The sequence below is a fragment of the Hetaerina americana genome, unplaced genomic scaffold (genome assembly GCF_022747635.1).
Source record: "Hetaerina americana unplaced genomic scaffold, ioHetAmer1.1.p SCAF_3, whole genome shotgun sequence".
Classification (NCBI taxonomy): domain Eukaryota; kingdom Metazoa; phylum Arthropoda; class Insecta; order Odonata; family Calopterygidae; genus Hetaerina; species Hetaerina americana.
The window spans coordinates 1,905,047-1,920,672 of record NW_027286874.1 but is presented as its reverse complement, the minus strand read 5'-3'; the positions used below and the strand labels follow the sequence as shown (position 1 = coordinate 1,920,672).

The 15,626-nt window shown below is 36.2% G+C and overlaps 1 protein-coding gene across 1 annotated transcript; it reads right to left on the bottom strand.

Annotated features, from left to right (window-relative positions):
• Nucleotides 1–3,203: 3,203 nt before the first annotated feature.
• LOC139690386 (GTPase Era, mitochondrial) lies at nt 3,204–12,626 on the bottom strand. The gene is made up of 6 exons (XM_071587816.1): nt 12,023–12,626; nt 11,811–11,935; nt 11,563–11,737; nt 11,216–11,476; nt 7,950–8,130; nt 3,204–3,391 (listed from the first exon to the last, which is right to left on the bottom strand). The coding sequence occupies exons 1-6, from the start codon at nt 12,371–12,373 to the stop codon at nt 3,219–3,221; spliced, it is 1,266 nt and encodes a 421-aa protein (XP_071443917.1). The 5' UTR covers nt 12,374–12,626; the 3' UTR covers nt 3,204–3,218.
• Between the last annotated feature and the right edge of the window lie 3,000 nt (nt 12,627–15,626).

The window sequence follows — 15,626 nt, the reverse complement described above, 5'->3', positions numbered from 1 at the left end:
TCAAAGGTAACCTGTAACTGGGCACACACAGAAAATCAAGAAATGTACTTGCCACCTGAATACGTCAAAATAAAAGTTTAAATTTCCAAACCTATGCCCTGGCAATAAAGGCTTACTAAAAGATGCTGACAGAGTGTCTATGCACAATTTCCTTCTTTTTTTAAATGACGTACACTTTATTTGCGAATGAATTGGTGTCATCTTTTTATTGGCAAAATTCATGCAATTATTTAATTCAATATTTTGTTCTTTATATTTTAATTAAAATATTATTCCATCAATTCATTAAATAATCTAACATTCCATCAAAAATTCATGTATGAATTTTCATTTTTGCACATATGTAGATCCAATAGTTAATTATCTCCTGGCGTTAAAATTCTTTCGATGAGATTTAAGTAAAATTTGTTGTCTCGGGCGTAACTTAATGAATTTACATAACATATTGAAATGAAATAATTGACTTTGTAATTCCACACATTATTTTAAAAACACGACCCAGGTTTCGACGTTGAACGTCATCATCAGGTGGTCCTCATACTCCTCGCCCTATGTGACTACCTCTTTGTGGAGGCGTCCCATTCGTCTTATCAGTCCTTGGGACTATGAAGACGTTTTGTGTTCTTCTGCGTTGTCTCTCGGCGGCTTTATTACTTCAGGGAAGTCTTCTTAGCACTTCCTTGGCTTCTTCTTCCCTGGCGGAAGTGATGCAGGGGTATCCAGGCTAGCGATGGGTCGTTTGTGACGATCCCACGGCCAGACCTGTGCCTCGAAGATTCTTCGGATAACAGCAAAGTCCGACTCCGCTGCTTTTCTGAAGAAATCAGAAGCACACTGGCTGGAGGGGGGTTGGTCAGAGAGGGAGGTTGGAGGGGTAAAAAGGTTACAATGTAGCTGGGAAGAAAAGAGAATTATATTTTTGACTTAGAAGAGTCTAGGAGTGGGAGGGATACAAAATTTCGTTGGAAAGTTCATCTTTCCAACGGCCACATTTCAAAATTTACAACTGCTCCAAAGCATCGAGCCTTTGACCTTTATCTTCAAAATGAATAATTTTTGTCACAAAGTCACTGTTGTGGTCACTTTCGATGAGGTGCTTTGCAAAGAGGGATGTTATGTTCTTATTTTTTAACACATGTTTGGTGTTCTTTAATACTTTCTTTAAATTTCCATCCTGTTTGCCCAATATACTTTGTGCTACATTCTGAGCACTTCAACTCATACACTACACTCCTCTCGTTTTTGGGGACTTTGCCTTTAGTGTGAGAGATCAGGTTCTTAAGGCATGAACCACTGAAAAGGCACATTTAATTTTTTCTTTAGGAAAACTTTTAATTACTTTTTGAGAAATAGTCCAAAGATAGAGTATTCTCCACCATTTGGCAGTGGGATCTTTTAAATGTTCGGGGTTGTAAATGTGGCTTAAGGCTATTTTTGTAAGTTTATTCCGGTAAAGTTTATTAATTAGATCTTCTGAATAACCATTGTTTACTGCTAACATTTTAATTACATTAAGTTCCTTATTTACATTGAATTTTGACTTAGGGATAGCGGTTAAACGGTGGATCATTGCATGATGTGCCGAAAGCTTTTGGGTGAAGCAATGCCTTGAAGAGGAATTAATTAATTGGTCTGTATACTTTTCTTTCCTAAAAATGGAATACTTTAACCCGTCTTTGTCTTTAGAAATTGATAGGTCAAGGAAATTCAGGGGATCTTTTTCCTCTTTTTCACATGTGAATTGTTCATTAGAATTGATAGAAGTTAGATGTGCTAGAAACTGATCTAGTTGCCTATCAGAAGCTGTCCACACACAGAAGACATTGTCTACATATCTTAGCCAACAAAATACATTATTAATGAGAGGGTGAGCAGAGGAGAACAAAACTTTTTCAAAATTATCCATATAAATATCGGCCAGGAGTGGGGACAAGGGCGAGCCCATGGCTAAACCATTGGGTTGTTGGAAATATGTAGCATTAAAAATTAAATAATTTTGGGAAACACGTCTTAAGTAATACACAGAGTTCACTTATAACTGGCACTGATTTCCGGATGAGGATGTCTTCGGCAAGGTTCACTGCTTCCATGGGTGACAAGGTTGCGTACATCAAAGGAAATTTTTCAGGATGACCTTCTTCATAAGTTTGTTGACAAGTTCCAAGGATTTCACCACACCATATTCCGTGGAAAATTTGGAAACCTCCCAAAAGAGTACATTCAGCCTTTCCGCTAGGATGTGGTTGGGAGCTGACATAATTGATGCTACAGGTCTTATTAGAATCCCATTTTTGTGAACTTTAGGTAAGTCGAAAAACCGTGGTGCTGAGGGATTCATTTGCACTAGTTTGAACATTTCACAACTTTTGAATAACATATCACAAGATTTGATCACTTTCTTAATATCTTGTTGAAACTTGGGGGTTGGCTCTGAATGAAGTATTTCAATATTATTGTCCCTGATGAAGTCTTCACATTTCGTGATGTAGGTATTTTGTTCTAATACAACCACTGCGCTGCCTTTATCTGCTTTCTGGATGATCAAATTTTTATCTGTCACTGAATGTATGATGGACTTTAAGGCCTTGCACTCGGTAGAATACTTTTTCTTTTTTACTTCTAGCTGTGAGAATTTAAGGAGCTCCCAGGAAACAACTTGTTTAATCACGATATTTTCTTTCTGAAGGGCAACTTCAAGGTCAACCGCCAGCTCTTCCCAACTACATTGTAAGCTTTTTACCCCTCCAACCTCCCTTTCTGACCAACCCCCTCCTTTGATCAGAAGGTATATATAGCCAGCATACTTCTATGAGGACCACCTGATGATGACGTTCACCGTCGAAACCTGGGTTGCGTTTTTAAAATAAAGTGTTAGGAATTACAAAGTCAATTATTTCATTTCATTGAGATTTAAGGATGAGATTCTAGAGTCACTGTTGACAGTCGACAGTCATCAAGAATTCCACTTACAGCTGCGTAAAATTGGACCATTAGGAGAAGTTTTTTTACAGCCATTTCAAAGGCTGACCACAGCATTGATGGCCACCTCATCAAAAAATATTGAGATTTTATAGAGAAACTGATGTAGCCTCTCTTCACGCATGACATTAACTGAAGGCTGAAAATTTTAAATACATGTATCTGTATAAATATTCACCTATCCAGAAGTCACCAAGTGTAAAATAATTTAATAAATATTATTGGGCAACATTTTAAATTTATTTTTTTGTCTGTACAACAAGATTTAACCGCACATTCTCCATTAGAGTGGATTCCAATGCTTGCTCAGCTGACCTGGCCACTTCCTTTATCGTCCGTCCTCTGCCACTAAGCAGCATCTTAGCATGCCTCTGAAACTCACACTTAACTAGCACAACAGCTGTGACATCACCTGTTGAAATAGTAAAACCATGAATTAATGGTGAGAGAGGATGCAACAAGGGCATAACCCTTAATCCAATTATTTATTATTTCTACTGCATGAATTAAAATTAAATTTATTATTTTTAGGTATTATAATAAAGTGACTGGGATCACAAAAATGGAATATCAGATGAATCAACCTCTGATCCATAGGCACACAGTTAAAAAGAAGAATTGCTACACCAAATAAGGGGAAACCTACAGAAAAGAATGAGATGAATTAACCCTTCTCTGAGTGGTCCACCATAGGGATCACACTCCCATGTACATGACACATGTGGTCTGCCATACACTTAGAATGTACATTGAATTTAAATACCACAAGTTATTTCTCCACATTCTCCAACTCTCTTTCTCAGTCACAGCATGATTTCACAGAAAATAAAAGGGTAGAAACTGCATGCAGTGATTATGTAACTAAAATTGCCCAAGCTTTCAGTGATAAAAAGCATGTTATAGGGGTAAATATGGATCTATCAAAAGCCTTTGATTCTGTAAAATCTAGCATTCTTTTAACTAAACTAGGACATAATGGTATCAGGAAAGTAGATCATCTCTAGCTTACAACTAAATGCAAGAAAAACAGTTTACTTGATATTTAGTAATAGAGACCTTCAGTCAAATATTTCCGTAGAAATAGGAAACCAATTGATATCCGAGTTATAGCATACCACCTTACTGGGTTTAGAAATAGACAACAAGTTAAGCTGGAGGTTTCAAATGGAAAAATGAAGTAAAAAAATATGTTCAGCCCTATTCCTTTTAAAAAATCTTGCCAACTGTTGTAACACAGAAATATTAATCCCAGTATACCATGGTTTATTTAAGTCCATAGCTCGATATGGAATTGTCTGCTGGGGGAGCTCAGCAGATGGAAACATCAATAGAATACTCACACTTCAAAAACGGGCATTAAGGGTTATATTTAAACTAAATACAAGAAAATCCTGCAGGGAGTACTTCAAATGTCACAAAATCATGACCATTCCCTGTATCTATATGTATAATGTGATTTTGTATGCCTGCACCAAAACCCCTTCATTGGTCAGAAATAGGGATGTTCACAAGTACGACACCAAGGGTAGGGATAATTTTCATAATGGCCATTGCAGAGTAGCAGTACTACAAAAAACTCCAGAAGTTTCAAGAAGACTTGTGTTTAATTGACTTCCTGAAGAGTTAAAACGAATACTCCCCCAAGAAAATATATTCAAAAAAATGTTGAAAATTTCTTTTTAAATATTGTTTTTTCATAGCGTCTAAGAATACATAGAAAGAGCCAATGTATGGAATTCTGTCTTTTAAAACTTTAATACTCATATATTTCACGTACATTATTATTCCTATGAATTTGTATGCATGTTAATGCACCTAGAAATGTAATTGAATCTTAACGAAGCCCATACAATTATGTATTGTTCTATGGCGAATAAATCTATTCATCTTTCTAACATTTAAGTACGTGAATTGGCCAGGGAGGGGCAGGGTGGTTAACACTGGTATGTATGGCTACAGGCAAAGACAGCTTTAATTCACTCTCAAACAGAAGGCAGTTCCATGCAATATTGCTACAGTGAAAAATATAAGCAATACCTTATTGACATTTTTTGAAATATCAGGTTCAAATGCATATTTTATTTGAAATTTCAATTTAAAATATGCATACCTTTTCATTCCTCATCCTTGATATGTCACTAAGCTGAAATAGAATTTCTCATTTGCAACCACTATAGCAAAATACAGAGATAGGAGCTTGAATAGATAATATGAGTTGGATTTTTTAGGCTAACCGTAAAACATTATAAGACTTAAATGTTAGACTTAAATTTTAGAAGAATGCAAAGGTATTTAAGCTCACCCAGCGTAGAAATTCTATTTTATTGGTTCATAGGTGAACATGAATCAAAATTTACTTTAAAGCCAGTTACAATATTAAAAATATATAAATAAAACATGACAAATAGGCATTCATGAGGTAGGGAAAATGATGAAAGCTACACAATTATTAAAGTGCATTCCTTAACTTTCATTCTTCATAAGAACTTCTTGGACTTTCATAGGCTGTGAAAGACTCAAGCTGCCCTTTGGCTCCCCCAATAACTACAAATACAACCACTCTCATAGACTCAAATACAGCTCTTCTCACAAAATATCTTGCATTTTCTAGCAGGAAATTTCTTTGTTGCTTTTTCTGTAAAATGCTTAACACATGTTTCTGCACGGTCATTACTTGTTTTTTGAACACAATACTGAAAGTCAAATATTTTTTCAAATCAGCGGAAAAAGGTGGAAGAAGCTCTGTGGCACATGACTCCAGAGTGACCAATGAGTTGAGCGTGGAAGGAGAGCTTCACTTTGGAGAATTTCAGTTGGCTTCAAGCCTCAGTTATATCCCCTTTGTCCTCCTTGGGGCTGTGTTGTCAAACACTCTCTGCCTTCCACTTCTGTGCTTCTCCCAAGACATTAACTTCCTCACCTTATTTCTGCCTTGCATCATCCGCTTACCTTTTCCTTACCCAATCCAATGATACTCACTGTGGCAATGTTTAATTAATTTTATACTTTAAATAAATTTAAAATTTGTTATTATTACAACATTAAACATAACTGTAGGGATATTTCGCTTCATAAAGGTATTTCCTTTTCGTAGATAAAGTCCAAATTCATTGGGGAGGCATCAATTAATGACTGGTTAAGTTAATTATAGGTTTAGCAAGATTTTTGAAAGGTTTTCCATCACATATCCTAGCCTTCCTCCAACCCTCATTCTCCCTTTCCTTCCCTATGCTAAAAAGAGTTGCAGTATGCATCATGAGGATATGTTGTTTCAATGAAGACCTTTATGCTCGACTTGCACCTTGAAGAAATGTGTGCGCTTTCCTTGCTCGTCCTCTCTCTCTCTCCCTGGGCAGAACATTTGGCAACCTCTACTTGAAGCCCCCTCCACATTAGGGTCTCCCCTCCCACCACAACAAGCTAGGGTGCTCGGACAGTTGCCAACGCACTTGAAGCTCAGTTGCGAAGATGTCTCAATTTTATTATAATATTACTAAATTATCACAACATTTGACAAATTCTGTTCGTGACCAAATTCCTTTATATTTAAATGCATTATTGAAGATTTGTGGTCAATAACTATACCATCGTCAATTACTGGGCAAATATTATTTTGAACTATGCTTAGTTAGCAATAACAGCCATTGTTTCTAAAGATACTATTAAATTATTAGATTATTAGACACACAATAATTTAACCTAGAAAATTCTCTTGCTAAAATTTTCACTTCTTAACCTAACATGTGGGCATGGTTAGTTTCAATTATGTGCAGTGATTTACAGGCACACACAAACTTAATAAAGCATATTCAATGTATTTACATATAATAAAAAGTAGCTACATGTCACCGGTATCTTTTATCATTTTAACTCTATTACTTTAAGCTTTACTAAAGGGAGTTTTGATATTTTTTTCATTAAACTTTTTAGCCTTTCAATGGAATATTTTATGGCACAGTAACAACCATGCATGGTATCACACAGGCAAGCCTGCCTGATTATGTGCTGAGTACACTAAAAAGGTTTGTACCATTAGTGTGGTGAATATGATCATTTAATAATAAATTAAATCCACATTTTTTATGCAAAACTTGGGTTTCTACGGTTCTAGAAAGAATTTGCTGGCCTTCGGAGGTGGCCAATCCCACACAACTCCAACCATTCCTTACCCTTGGCACTTTCTCACCCATATTTAGAAAAGTATCAAGTTATGCTGAATCATGCCACATAGAACATAATGTTATGCTCGTGGTTACTTGTGATTTAATGTTTTCAGTGCAGCAATACACCTTCTCAGGGCTTCCTTAACTCTCAAGATGGATAGACTTAAATGGATTGGCAGCTCAGGCCAATACTTCACCATCTGTCTCTATGACACATAGGGTGGTCACAATACTCTTAATGTGCCAGCTTCCAGCTCATTGCCCGGACTAAAATGCGCAATATTTTAACATGTCTTCGAAATATAAAATAAAGAGAAGCTCATGACAGCAAAGTCTAAAATGTTGTATTTTATAATACATAATCTCTTCTTCTGAGAACCAATATCTTCACATTATGTATTTTGCCTGACGAAAAAAGACAAATGAAGGGTAATTGAAAGGCTTAGAACACTTCACCAGGTTATTCAAGCACAGATTGAATAAGGGCAATACTATGGGACATTCACCCAGAGAGAAATCATACTGTGACCTGAAAGCACAGTGATTTTGCTGGCAGATACACACTACCAGAGTGATCACACAAATATTCCAAAACATTTCTAGGTTTTTCAGGTGCGGCAACCATGATACATATTTAAATGCTAAAGACTGTTAAAAGTACAATGTTAAAAATGATATATGTATGGTAAACTGTAGGAAGGTTACACAATATGCCGGTGCTGTCCCACACTTGAGCAGGCCAAGACATGTCTAGACATTAGAAGTTGATCCGAGACAGAAATAAGCCTTGAACATTTGGAAGCTTACCTGCAGGAGAAATATTAGCATGCTCAAGTTCAGTCACTATATTGTACGGAATTTCCTGGGGCAAATTATCTAGAAGCTTCTCTCTTACAGCCAACATAATCAGATCTTCTACTTTCTGGTCAGTAAACACGGAGGGTGGGTACAGCCAGGCCTTTGGACTTGCTTTTTGTAAAATGCATTCCTGTGTAAAAGAGAATAAATTGAACAATGCAACTGTGTTCTTGAAAACAATCAATCTCAGTTATCATTATTAAGTTCACTTTGGGTGGGTCAGCTGATACTTGGTCCTCCATTTCTCTGAGTTGGTATGCACACTGAACTGAGGGCTGTATGGCTGGATATGTACATGTATGTCCCTAGCATGATTCAAAATTATTCCACTCAGTACTCAGTGTGACTTGCAAACCAAAACTTGTATAACACTAAATTTTATTCACACCACAGATAAATAATGAGTTTTCTCACTCTGTATACTGTTCACTTTTTAAACATAATGATCACAAAGTTGACAAAATAAGTGAAAGAGTAATGTATATCAATGATTCACTATTACATTCCAAGTTTCACAAGTTTGTCTCCTAGCTTCCATTTTCCCAAGTTCTTTGGTAAGCATACCTTCCCAAGGCAATTAGACTATTTTACAAAACATATATTACTGGATGTGACCGACAAGCCTTGATAAGTTTGGGTGTGCAGGAATGTTTGTGGATTTTTTTAAAGAAGAGTGATGCCAGGTATTCACATAGGAGGAGGGAATGGTGAATGTAATGAGAAATTTATGGAGAGAATTAGAATATATTCTATTGTTTCAGGCTTCACTTTGTGGAAGTATTTAATATCCATTCTAAAAGGAAAGACTTGTACTTTTCCACAGATTTTATTATATGGTACAACGTGTTTCACCGACCTGTGGCATGCGGTACCTGATGATGCTGCAAGTTGGTGAAACGTTGGTGATAATAAAATATGCGGAAAAGTACAAGTCTTTCCTTTTAGTATGGAGGGAATTAGAATTGTGTGTGTGTATTTATATGCATGCTAGGGCACTACATCATGTGCACAGTGGAAGGAGACAGACAGCTTAATGCAGCTTAATTCTTGAATTCTTTCTCCACCTTTGACTGAGTTAGTCACTGCCTGATGGCCACCCAGAGTGAGTTGCTGTCATATGTTGTGCTCATCATCTTTTGATTTCTCTCACGGTGATTGAACGAGTTGGTTTTGTTGGTGTGAACCCGTACACTCATGATTCATCTCCAACACAGGACCTGCTGGTCACTATCGACACTGATCCTGAGTTTCTGTGATAACTGGGCGGCCCAACAACACCTACCCAAATCCTGTTATGAATTATACGTGAAACATCTATTTGGCTTCCAACTTAGGTGGTAATATACATGTAGTACACTTTTGGAACAATGTTTATTCTTCATGTTCACAAATTCATTGCCAAAAAATATATTCCATTACTTCACCCTTCTTAATACAGCTAATCTTTTTAAAGCACAAAGAAAGAATCAAAGACTGCGTTTCCACAGGAAAGAATTTATTATGGTTGACTACTTTTGCTACACTGTATCATCATCTGGATCATGTCCAGTCCAGGTAATGCTCCAGGGTAGCAAAACTAGTCAACAATAATAAATTATTTACTTTGGAAACACAAAGCCTTTGATTCTTTCTCCATGCTTTACAAATGGGTTTCCACAAAGTATCAGGCTCAACCATCTCTTAAACTAATCTTTTCGCGAAACACTTTCTCTCTCTATGTATAACCTAACTCTTGTCTAAGTACCTGATCATGAGCATCCATTCATTATAGATTTTGGGTCTTTATCAGTTACTTTGAAAGAAAACTCTAGATGTCATTGAGGGTTAGAACCCAGATAATCGGCGCGGATAAAAATAAACTGCGCGGAAGTGTGGCCATTGAAAGCAGTAGGATAGACTGGAGGCTTTTGAAATAGGGGTGTGGAGAAGAATGGAGAAGGTGAAATGAAGAGAGAAGAAAACAAATGAGGAAGTACATGGTATGGTGGGCGAAGATAGGGGTTTGCTGGGAGAAATCCTATGTAGGCAGGAAAAGTGGATGAATGGGAAATTGACCGGCAGTGGGATTTTGAAGACTGTAATTGAGGGGAGAATGTTAGGCAAACAAGGAAAGGGAAGGAGCAGGATAGGGATGTTGGACGGGATGAAGGGAGGAAGAAAGTACTCAGAGATGAAGAGGGACCTGATATAGAGTAGGATGATGGATTTTGTGTTTTGTTAGGGGTCACAAAATATTTATTTAGTACCTGTTTCCATCCAAACACCTACCTTAACCGGTAGATTACCTAATAACAATAATATGTTAATATGTTCATCTCAATAGGAAATATTACAATGGGATTGTATCTAAAAGGCTACCAAAAATACTAAGCCCACATTTTTCACATAATACTCCACATAGTTTGGGCTATGCCCTTTCACGACAATATGGATTCATCGGTGGGCATTCACTTTACTACACTCTCTGATACACTCTATTTAAACAAAAAATCTTGAATACATTGATTTGAACATTAATATTACGGCTTATAAATAGATCCTCGTGCATTTATTTTGATTTTATTCTTTACCGATCCTTTAACTTACACGTCTATTTGACTATTCTTGGCTTGTTTGCATGGGCTTTATTCATACTAAATTATTATTGCTTAGGAAGCTAACTCACTGAGGCAAGATGATAAAAGTAGATTGGAGGCTTGTGTTATATCTTTGTGGAGAAGGGCGGAAAGAGACACAAACAAGGAGTTACAGGCATGTTGAGGGAGGAGAAGAGGTTGTTGGAAAAAATTTAAAGGCATGAAAAAGGGATAAAGGGCAAATTAAGTGGCGATGGAACGTAGATGACTGAAATACAGAGGGGAAAATGAATTGGGTGAATGGGTTGGGGGTAGGAACAAAATACACAAAATCTTCAGAAAAAAGGAAGCAGGATGTATTCATAGTTAAGGAGTATCTTATTGGAATGCAGTTCTTTGAGTACCCTTTAAGTGCCAAGTTAAGTAGGGCTTAGAAATGTAGCAGGGCTAAGCTACAAAAGACTACCTTCAAAAAACTTCCTTGAACGGTACACTAAATCTAATAATAATACTGTTCACTTATAAAGCATGTTTGAGAATAGGAATTGTTCATACACTCAAGTAAACAGAAGACAAAAATCAACAAAAAAAGAAAAAAATACCATAGGCATACGGAAAATTTACAAAGGATTTCCTTACCTTAATAAAATCCACACCGTCCCCTTTAAGGGCCGATATCATAAAAACATTTTCAAAGTATGGCCAGCCAATTTGACTCTTCACTACTTTATCAATATCCATCGCAGGAATTACACGATGATTATCTTTGACAAATTGATTATTATGATCATTTTCACAATTGATTTTGGCATTGCCATGGTCTTCTATTCCTTTCAAAGATCCGCATGTTAAAACACGCGTGAGATCAAGAAGTTTCCGTTTTGACTTAAGTGAATCCACCTGTATTAAGCACATATATCAAAATGATAAAAATTATTCCCAAAATTTAAAATAATTGTAAAAAATAATTTTTCACGGCAACAAACCTTGTTCATAACTAATACAGACGGTTTTTTATGGTACAGATGCAAAAGTCGGAGGACTTTAAAATCCAGACGATCTCTGGTCCAAATGTTTGATATGTCATGAACCACGACGACTAGATCCGACTCTTCCATACACAACTCAGTGTCCACAAGAAAGGATTTCTCCAAGTTATGCCTGAAATTAGTGCACAGTCTGAGAATAAGATTCACCGGTTAGTACTAATATATGCGCAGATATACACACTTACTTTTTAGTTTCGCTCGCATTCACGACACCTGGGGTATCTAGAAATATAATTTGTGTGGCTCCTTCGTTTACTATTGCTTTTGCTTTATTCCTTGTGGTGTGAACTTTACTGGAAATTGAACATACCTGTAGCATAAAGGCGACTGTCTAAATAAGATTGCAAATTAAATAAGAAAAAGCAATAAGTTCAAGAGTCGATACATGCGTACGTACCCTTCTTTTAACAAGACAATTAATCAAAGTACTTTTTCCAGCATTTGGGGTTCCAATTACTGCCACTTTAACTAGTTTTTGGTTAGCGTCACTATCATCAAAAATATCAGGTGGATGAGACTCGTGCAACATATCCTTTTCAATTCCAAAAGCGCTTTGTCTGAAGCATGTTTGTTGGCGAGGGTAAAAACTGCATAACCTTTTCACCAAGTGTTCTGAGGTTAATCCGTTATACTTCAACAAGCTATTTTGATCCACCAATTTATGAACATAATGGAGCCCAAGAAGGAACTCACTGTTTTTCCAACTTCCCCAAAGACACTTAATTTCAGCCCTGACGAACGGTAGCATTATTCAACGCGCGGTTGTCACGATCAATGGAGAAACTATTTAAATAGCTTCACTCCAACTGTAGAAGTATGTCACCCTTGCGGAACATATGTAATTTCAAGGCGATTCTATTTTTGAACGTAGAAGCCTCTTCAGAATAAATTTTCAAGAATAAAAAACACACCGCAAACCCCAAATGGTAGGATTTTTTCTGATAGCACAACTCACTGGTGGAAGTAAACGCCTCACACTCCCTTGGCTCTTGATTTACGCGCTACGCTTAGCGTTTTGGATTACAAAGAACGTATGCATGCGCATCCTATTAGAATGTGTTCTTACACATTTTAGTTACTCCTCTTCAATGGAAGTTTCATTAGACCATTAATAAAGCTATTGTAAATGGAATTTATTTAGTGTGAACGAGTGCTTTGGCACTTCAAATCTGATTTGTTCATTTCTTATCCGTTTTTTTTTTTGCGATGAGATAGATACCCGCAAGGTTTAAATCGCCATGGCAGCGACTGACACATTTCACAACTTGCTACGCTTTCACTCGAGAGCTTTAATTGCAGTTCTTGTGTGGCGTTTTCAGTCACTCTAAAATAGAGATTTGCCTCCTATCTAAATTCTTTTCGCAATATTCTTAAAATGACTCGTCATTTGACCCTAACTAGGCGAGTCGCTGCTCATGACATTATTTGCTCTCTATGATTTACTTTCAGCCGCAAGGCTTTACATACCTTACACGAACAAGTTAAATGTATCAATATCAGATGGTCTTCAGAGTTATGCAAAAATTAAATGAAAAATATAAGGCTCCCATAAGGTGTTAAGAAAGGAGGAATAAGGTACACCATTGAATATGCTTCATTGGGACTGAACGGAAAATTTTCTTTTTTCTCCTAGAATATGTTCAGTTTGCCCTGGGATATTGTTAAATAGAATTATATTACTGTAAATTCTTTGCAATGTAATATTAATATATAGCCGCAAATGAATGTAATATTGTAAATGAATTCATTTACATTTCCCATTCCCACCACCTCTACCTCCTAATATCGTAGTACCCACCTTACAAACTGTACACCATCCCACCTTCTTCTATCTCTTTTCCCCCCCTTATCTAACACAAACCCTACTCCTCACTCCCCATCGAATGTTGCAAATGTACCCTAATCGGTCCACTCTCATATCCCTCGCCGCACTTTTTTCAGCAATAAAATTTTAACCAACCCGCTGCTCACGGCCCTTCCAAAATGGAGTAAATACACTTGTGGATAATTTTCCGTAACTCACCTGAAGATGTTGCTCAAGAATGAAACCTGGGTCGGGTGATAAATATTTTAATGCTGGGTTAATTAAATTTTTTGAGTTCTTTTAAATCAATTTTAAATCTTTGTCATCAAATGATGAAATGTATCCATCTCGTCAAAATTTCATTAACTACATTTCTAAGTTTATTTATAATGTCTCGTTCATCAGTTGTAATGAATATCCAGATATTTTCCTTTTCTTCAAATTTTCTAAAATGTGAATTTGAAAATTGTAACAAGAGATTTAATATTTACCACCATATTATTAAAGTTGGAAGGAACATACGTCATATCTCCATAGATAATATAAATCCTGGAAAAGTCTTCTTTGCCAATGAGTGTTCACTATAAAAAGCCCGGTTCTGAAACCAATCTAAAAACTATTGTCTCCTCACTCAGAAACAAAGCCAGTGCTGGCCCAGATGAAATTCCTAGTAAAGTTGTTCATCATTGTTTTGAAGCCATGAAAGCGCCCCTTTTATTTTTAATTAATGAATCTTTGATACAAGGGATTTTCCCTTCCCAATTAAAAGAATCAAAAGTGTTGCTCATCTATAAAAACCATGGCTGTGTCAATGATTTGAACAACTACAGACCAATAGCCATCCAAAATACATTTGCTAAAATATTCAAAAAAGCCATGTACATGCAAATAGCATCTTATCTCAAAAAAAACCTCCTACTTTAAAATTCTCAGCATGGATTTAGATCGGAAAGGTCTACCACAACTGCCATAGGTCAGGCAATCGACAGCATGCTTAATTCATTAGATGCTAAACACAAAACTCTTGGAATGTTTTTTGACTTGTCAAAGGCTTTTGATAATGTAAACCAAAATATACTACTAATTAAACTCAACAGAATAGGAATTAGAGGAATTCCTCTAAACTGGATGAAGTCCTATATTCATAATCACACTCAGAAAGTAGTGTTATGAGTTGATGGGTCAAAATATTCATCTAAAACACATCAAGTTAACAAACGTGTTCCACAAGGCTCAACCCTCGGGCTACTCCTCTTTCTGATATACATCAATGACCTACCTAACTGCTTACAAAATAATGATGGAATAATACCAGTGTTCTATGATGACGTCACTAATGTAATAATATCAACACAAAAATATCCCAGCCTTGTGGAAAAATCTAAGTCTGTCACACTTGCAATAAACAAGTGGTGTACAGACAACCTTCTAGACTTAAATGTAAATAAAAGTAAAAATTGTATACTCTACACGCAATAAGAACGTGTCAGATGATCTGCTGGTAAAAATCAATGACCTATCAATTGAGAATGCAAATTTCTAGGTATTTCTCTATGGGCAAATATTTCTTGGGATACTCATGTAAAAGCCCTTCAACACAAGCTCAGTTCAACTTGCTAATTATTAAGACACCTGTATGAAACTACAAGTAAAACTGTACTATTCAATTTATACTATAGGGAAATTTATTCAAATATAACCTACAGTAAAACATAATGGGGATCAGCTGCTATTTATCAAACCATCTTTAAAATGCAAAATAAAGCTATTAGAATCATCACCAGGAAACCTCACAATGCTCCATCAAGGCCTATTTTCCAGGAATTGAATTTGCTACCACTCCCATGCATCTACATTATTTTTTTAATTCTATATATAAAAAATAACATTGGCAACTATTCTCTTAACTCAGCCTATTATCATCATTATACCAGAGGAAGGAATGACATCCATTATGGGAATATAAGAACTAAAGCATTGAAATTAGGACCCAATGAAATGGGCATCAGATTATATAACAAACTACCCAAAAGTATCAAGGATACAAAGGGAACTGCTGAATTCAGGCATAAATTAAAAATATATCTACAGTGCAATATGTTCTACTTGGTTGACGAATGTCTCAACAATATTCCCGACCAGTAAGTTCATACTTTTAGTTTCTAGCGATGGTCATGGTCTCATTCATGTTAATGAT

Bases quoted from the DNA above. Each gene is read 5' to 3' on its own strand.
- LOC139690386 (XM_071587816.1), bottom strand. From the start codon at position 12,373: ATGCTACCGTTCGTCAGGGCTGAAATTAAGTGTCTTTGGGGAAGTTGG. The intron at 11,477-11,562 runs GTTTGTTGCCGT...TGCTTAATACAG, and splicing joins CTGTATTAGTTATGAACAAG to GTGGATTCACTTAAGTCAAA. The intron at 3,392-7,949 runs GTAAGCTTCCAA...CTATTTCAACAG, and splicing joins TGCTAATATTTCTCCTGCAG to GTGATGTCACAGCTGTTGTG.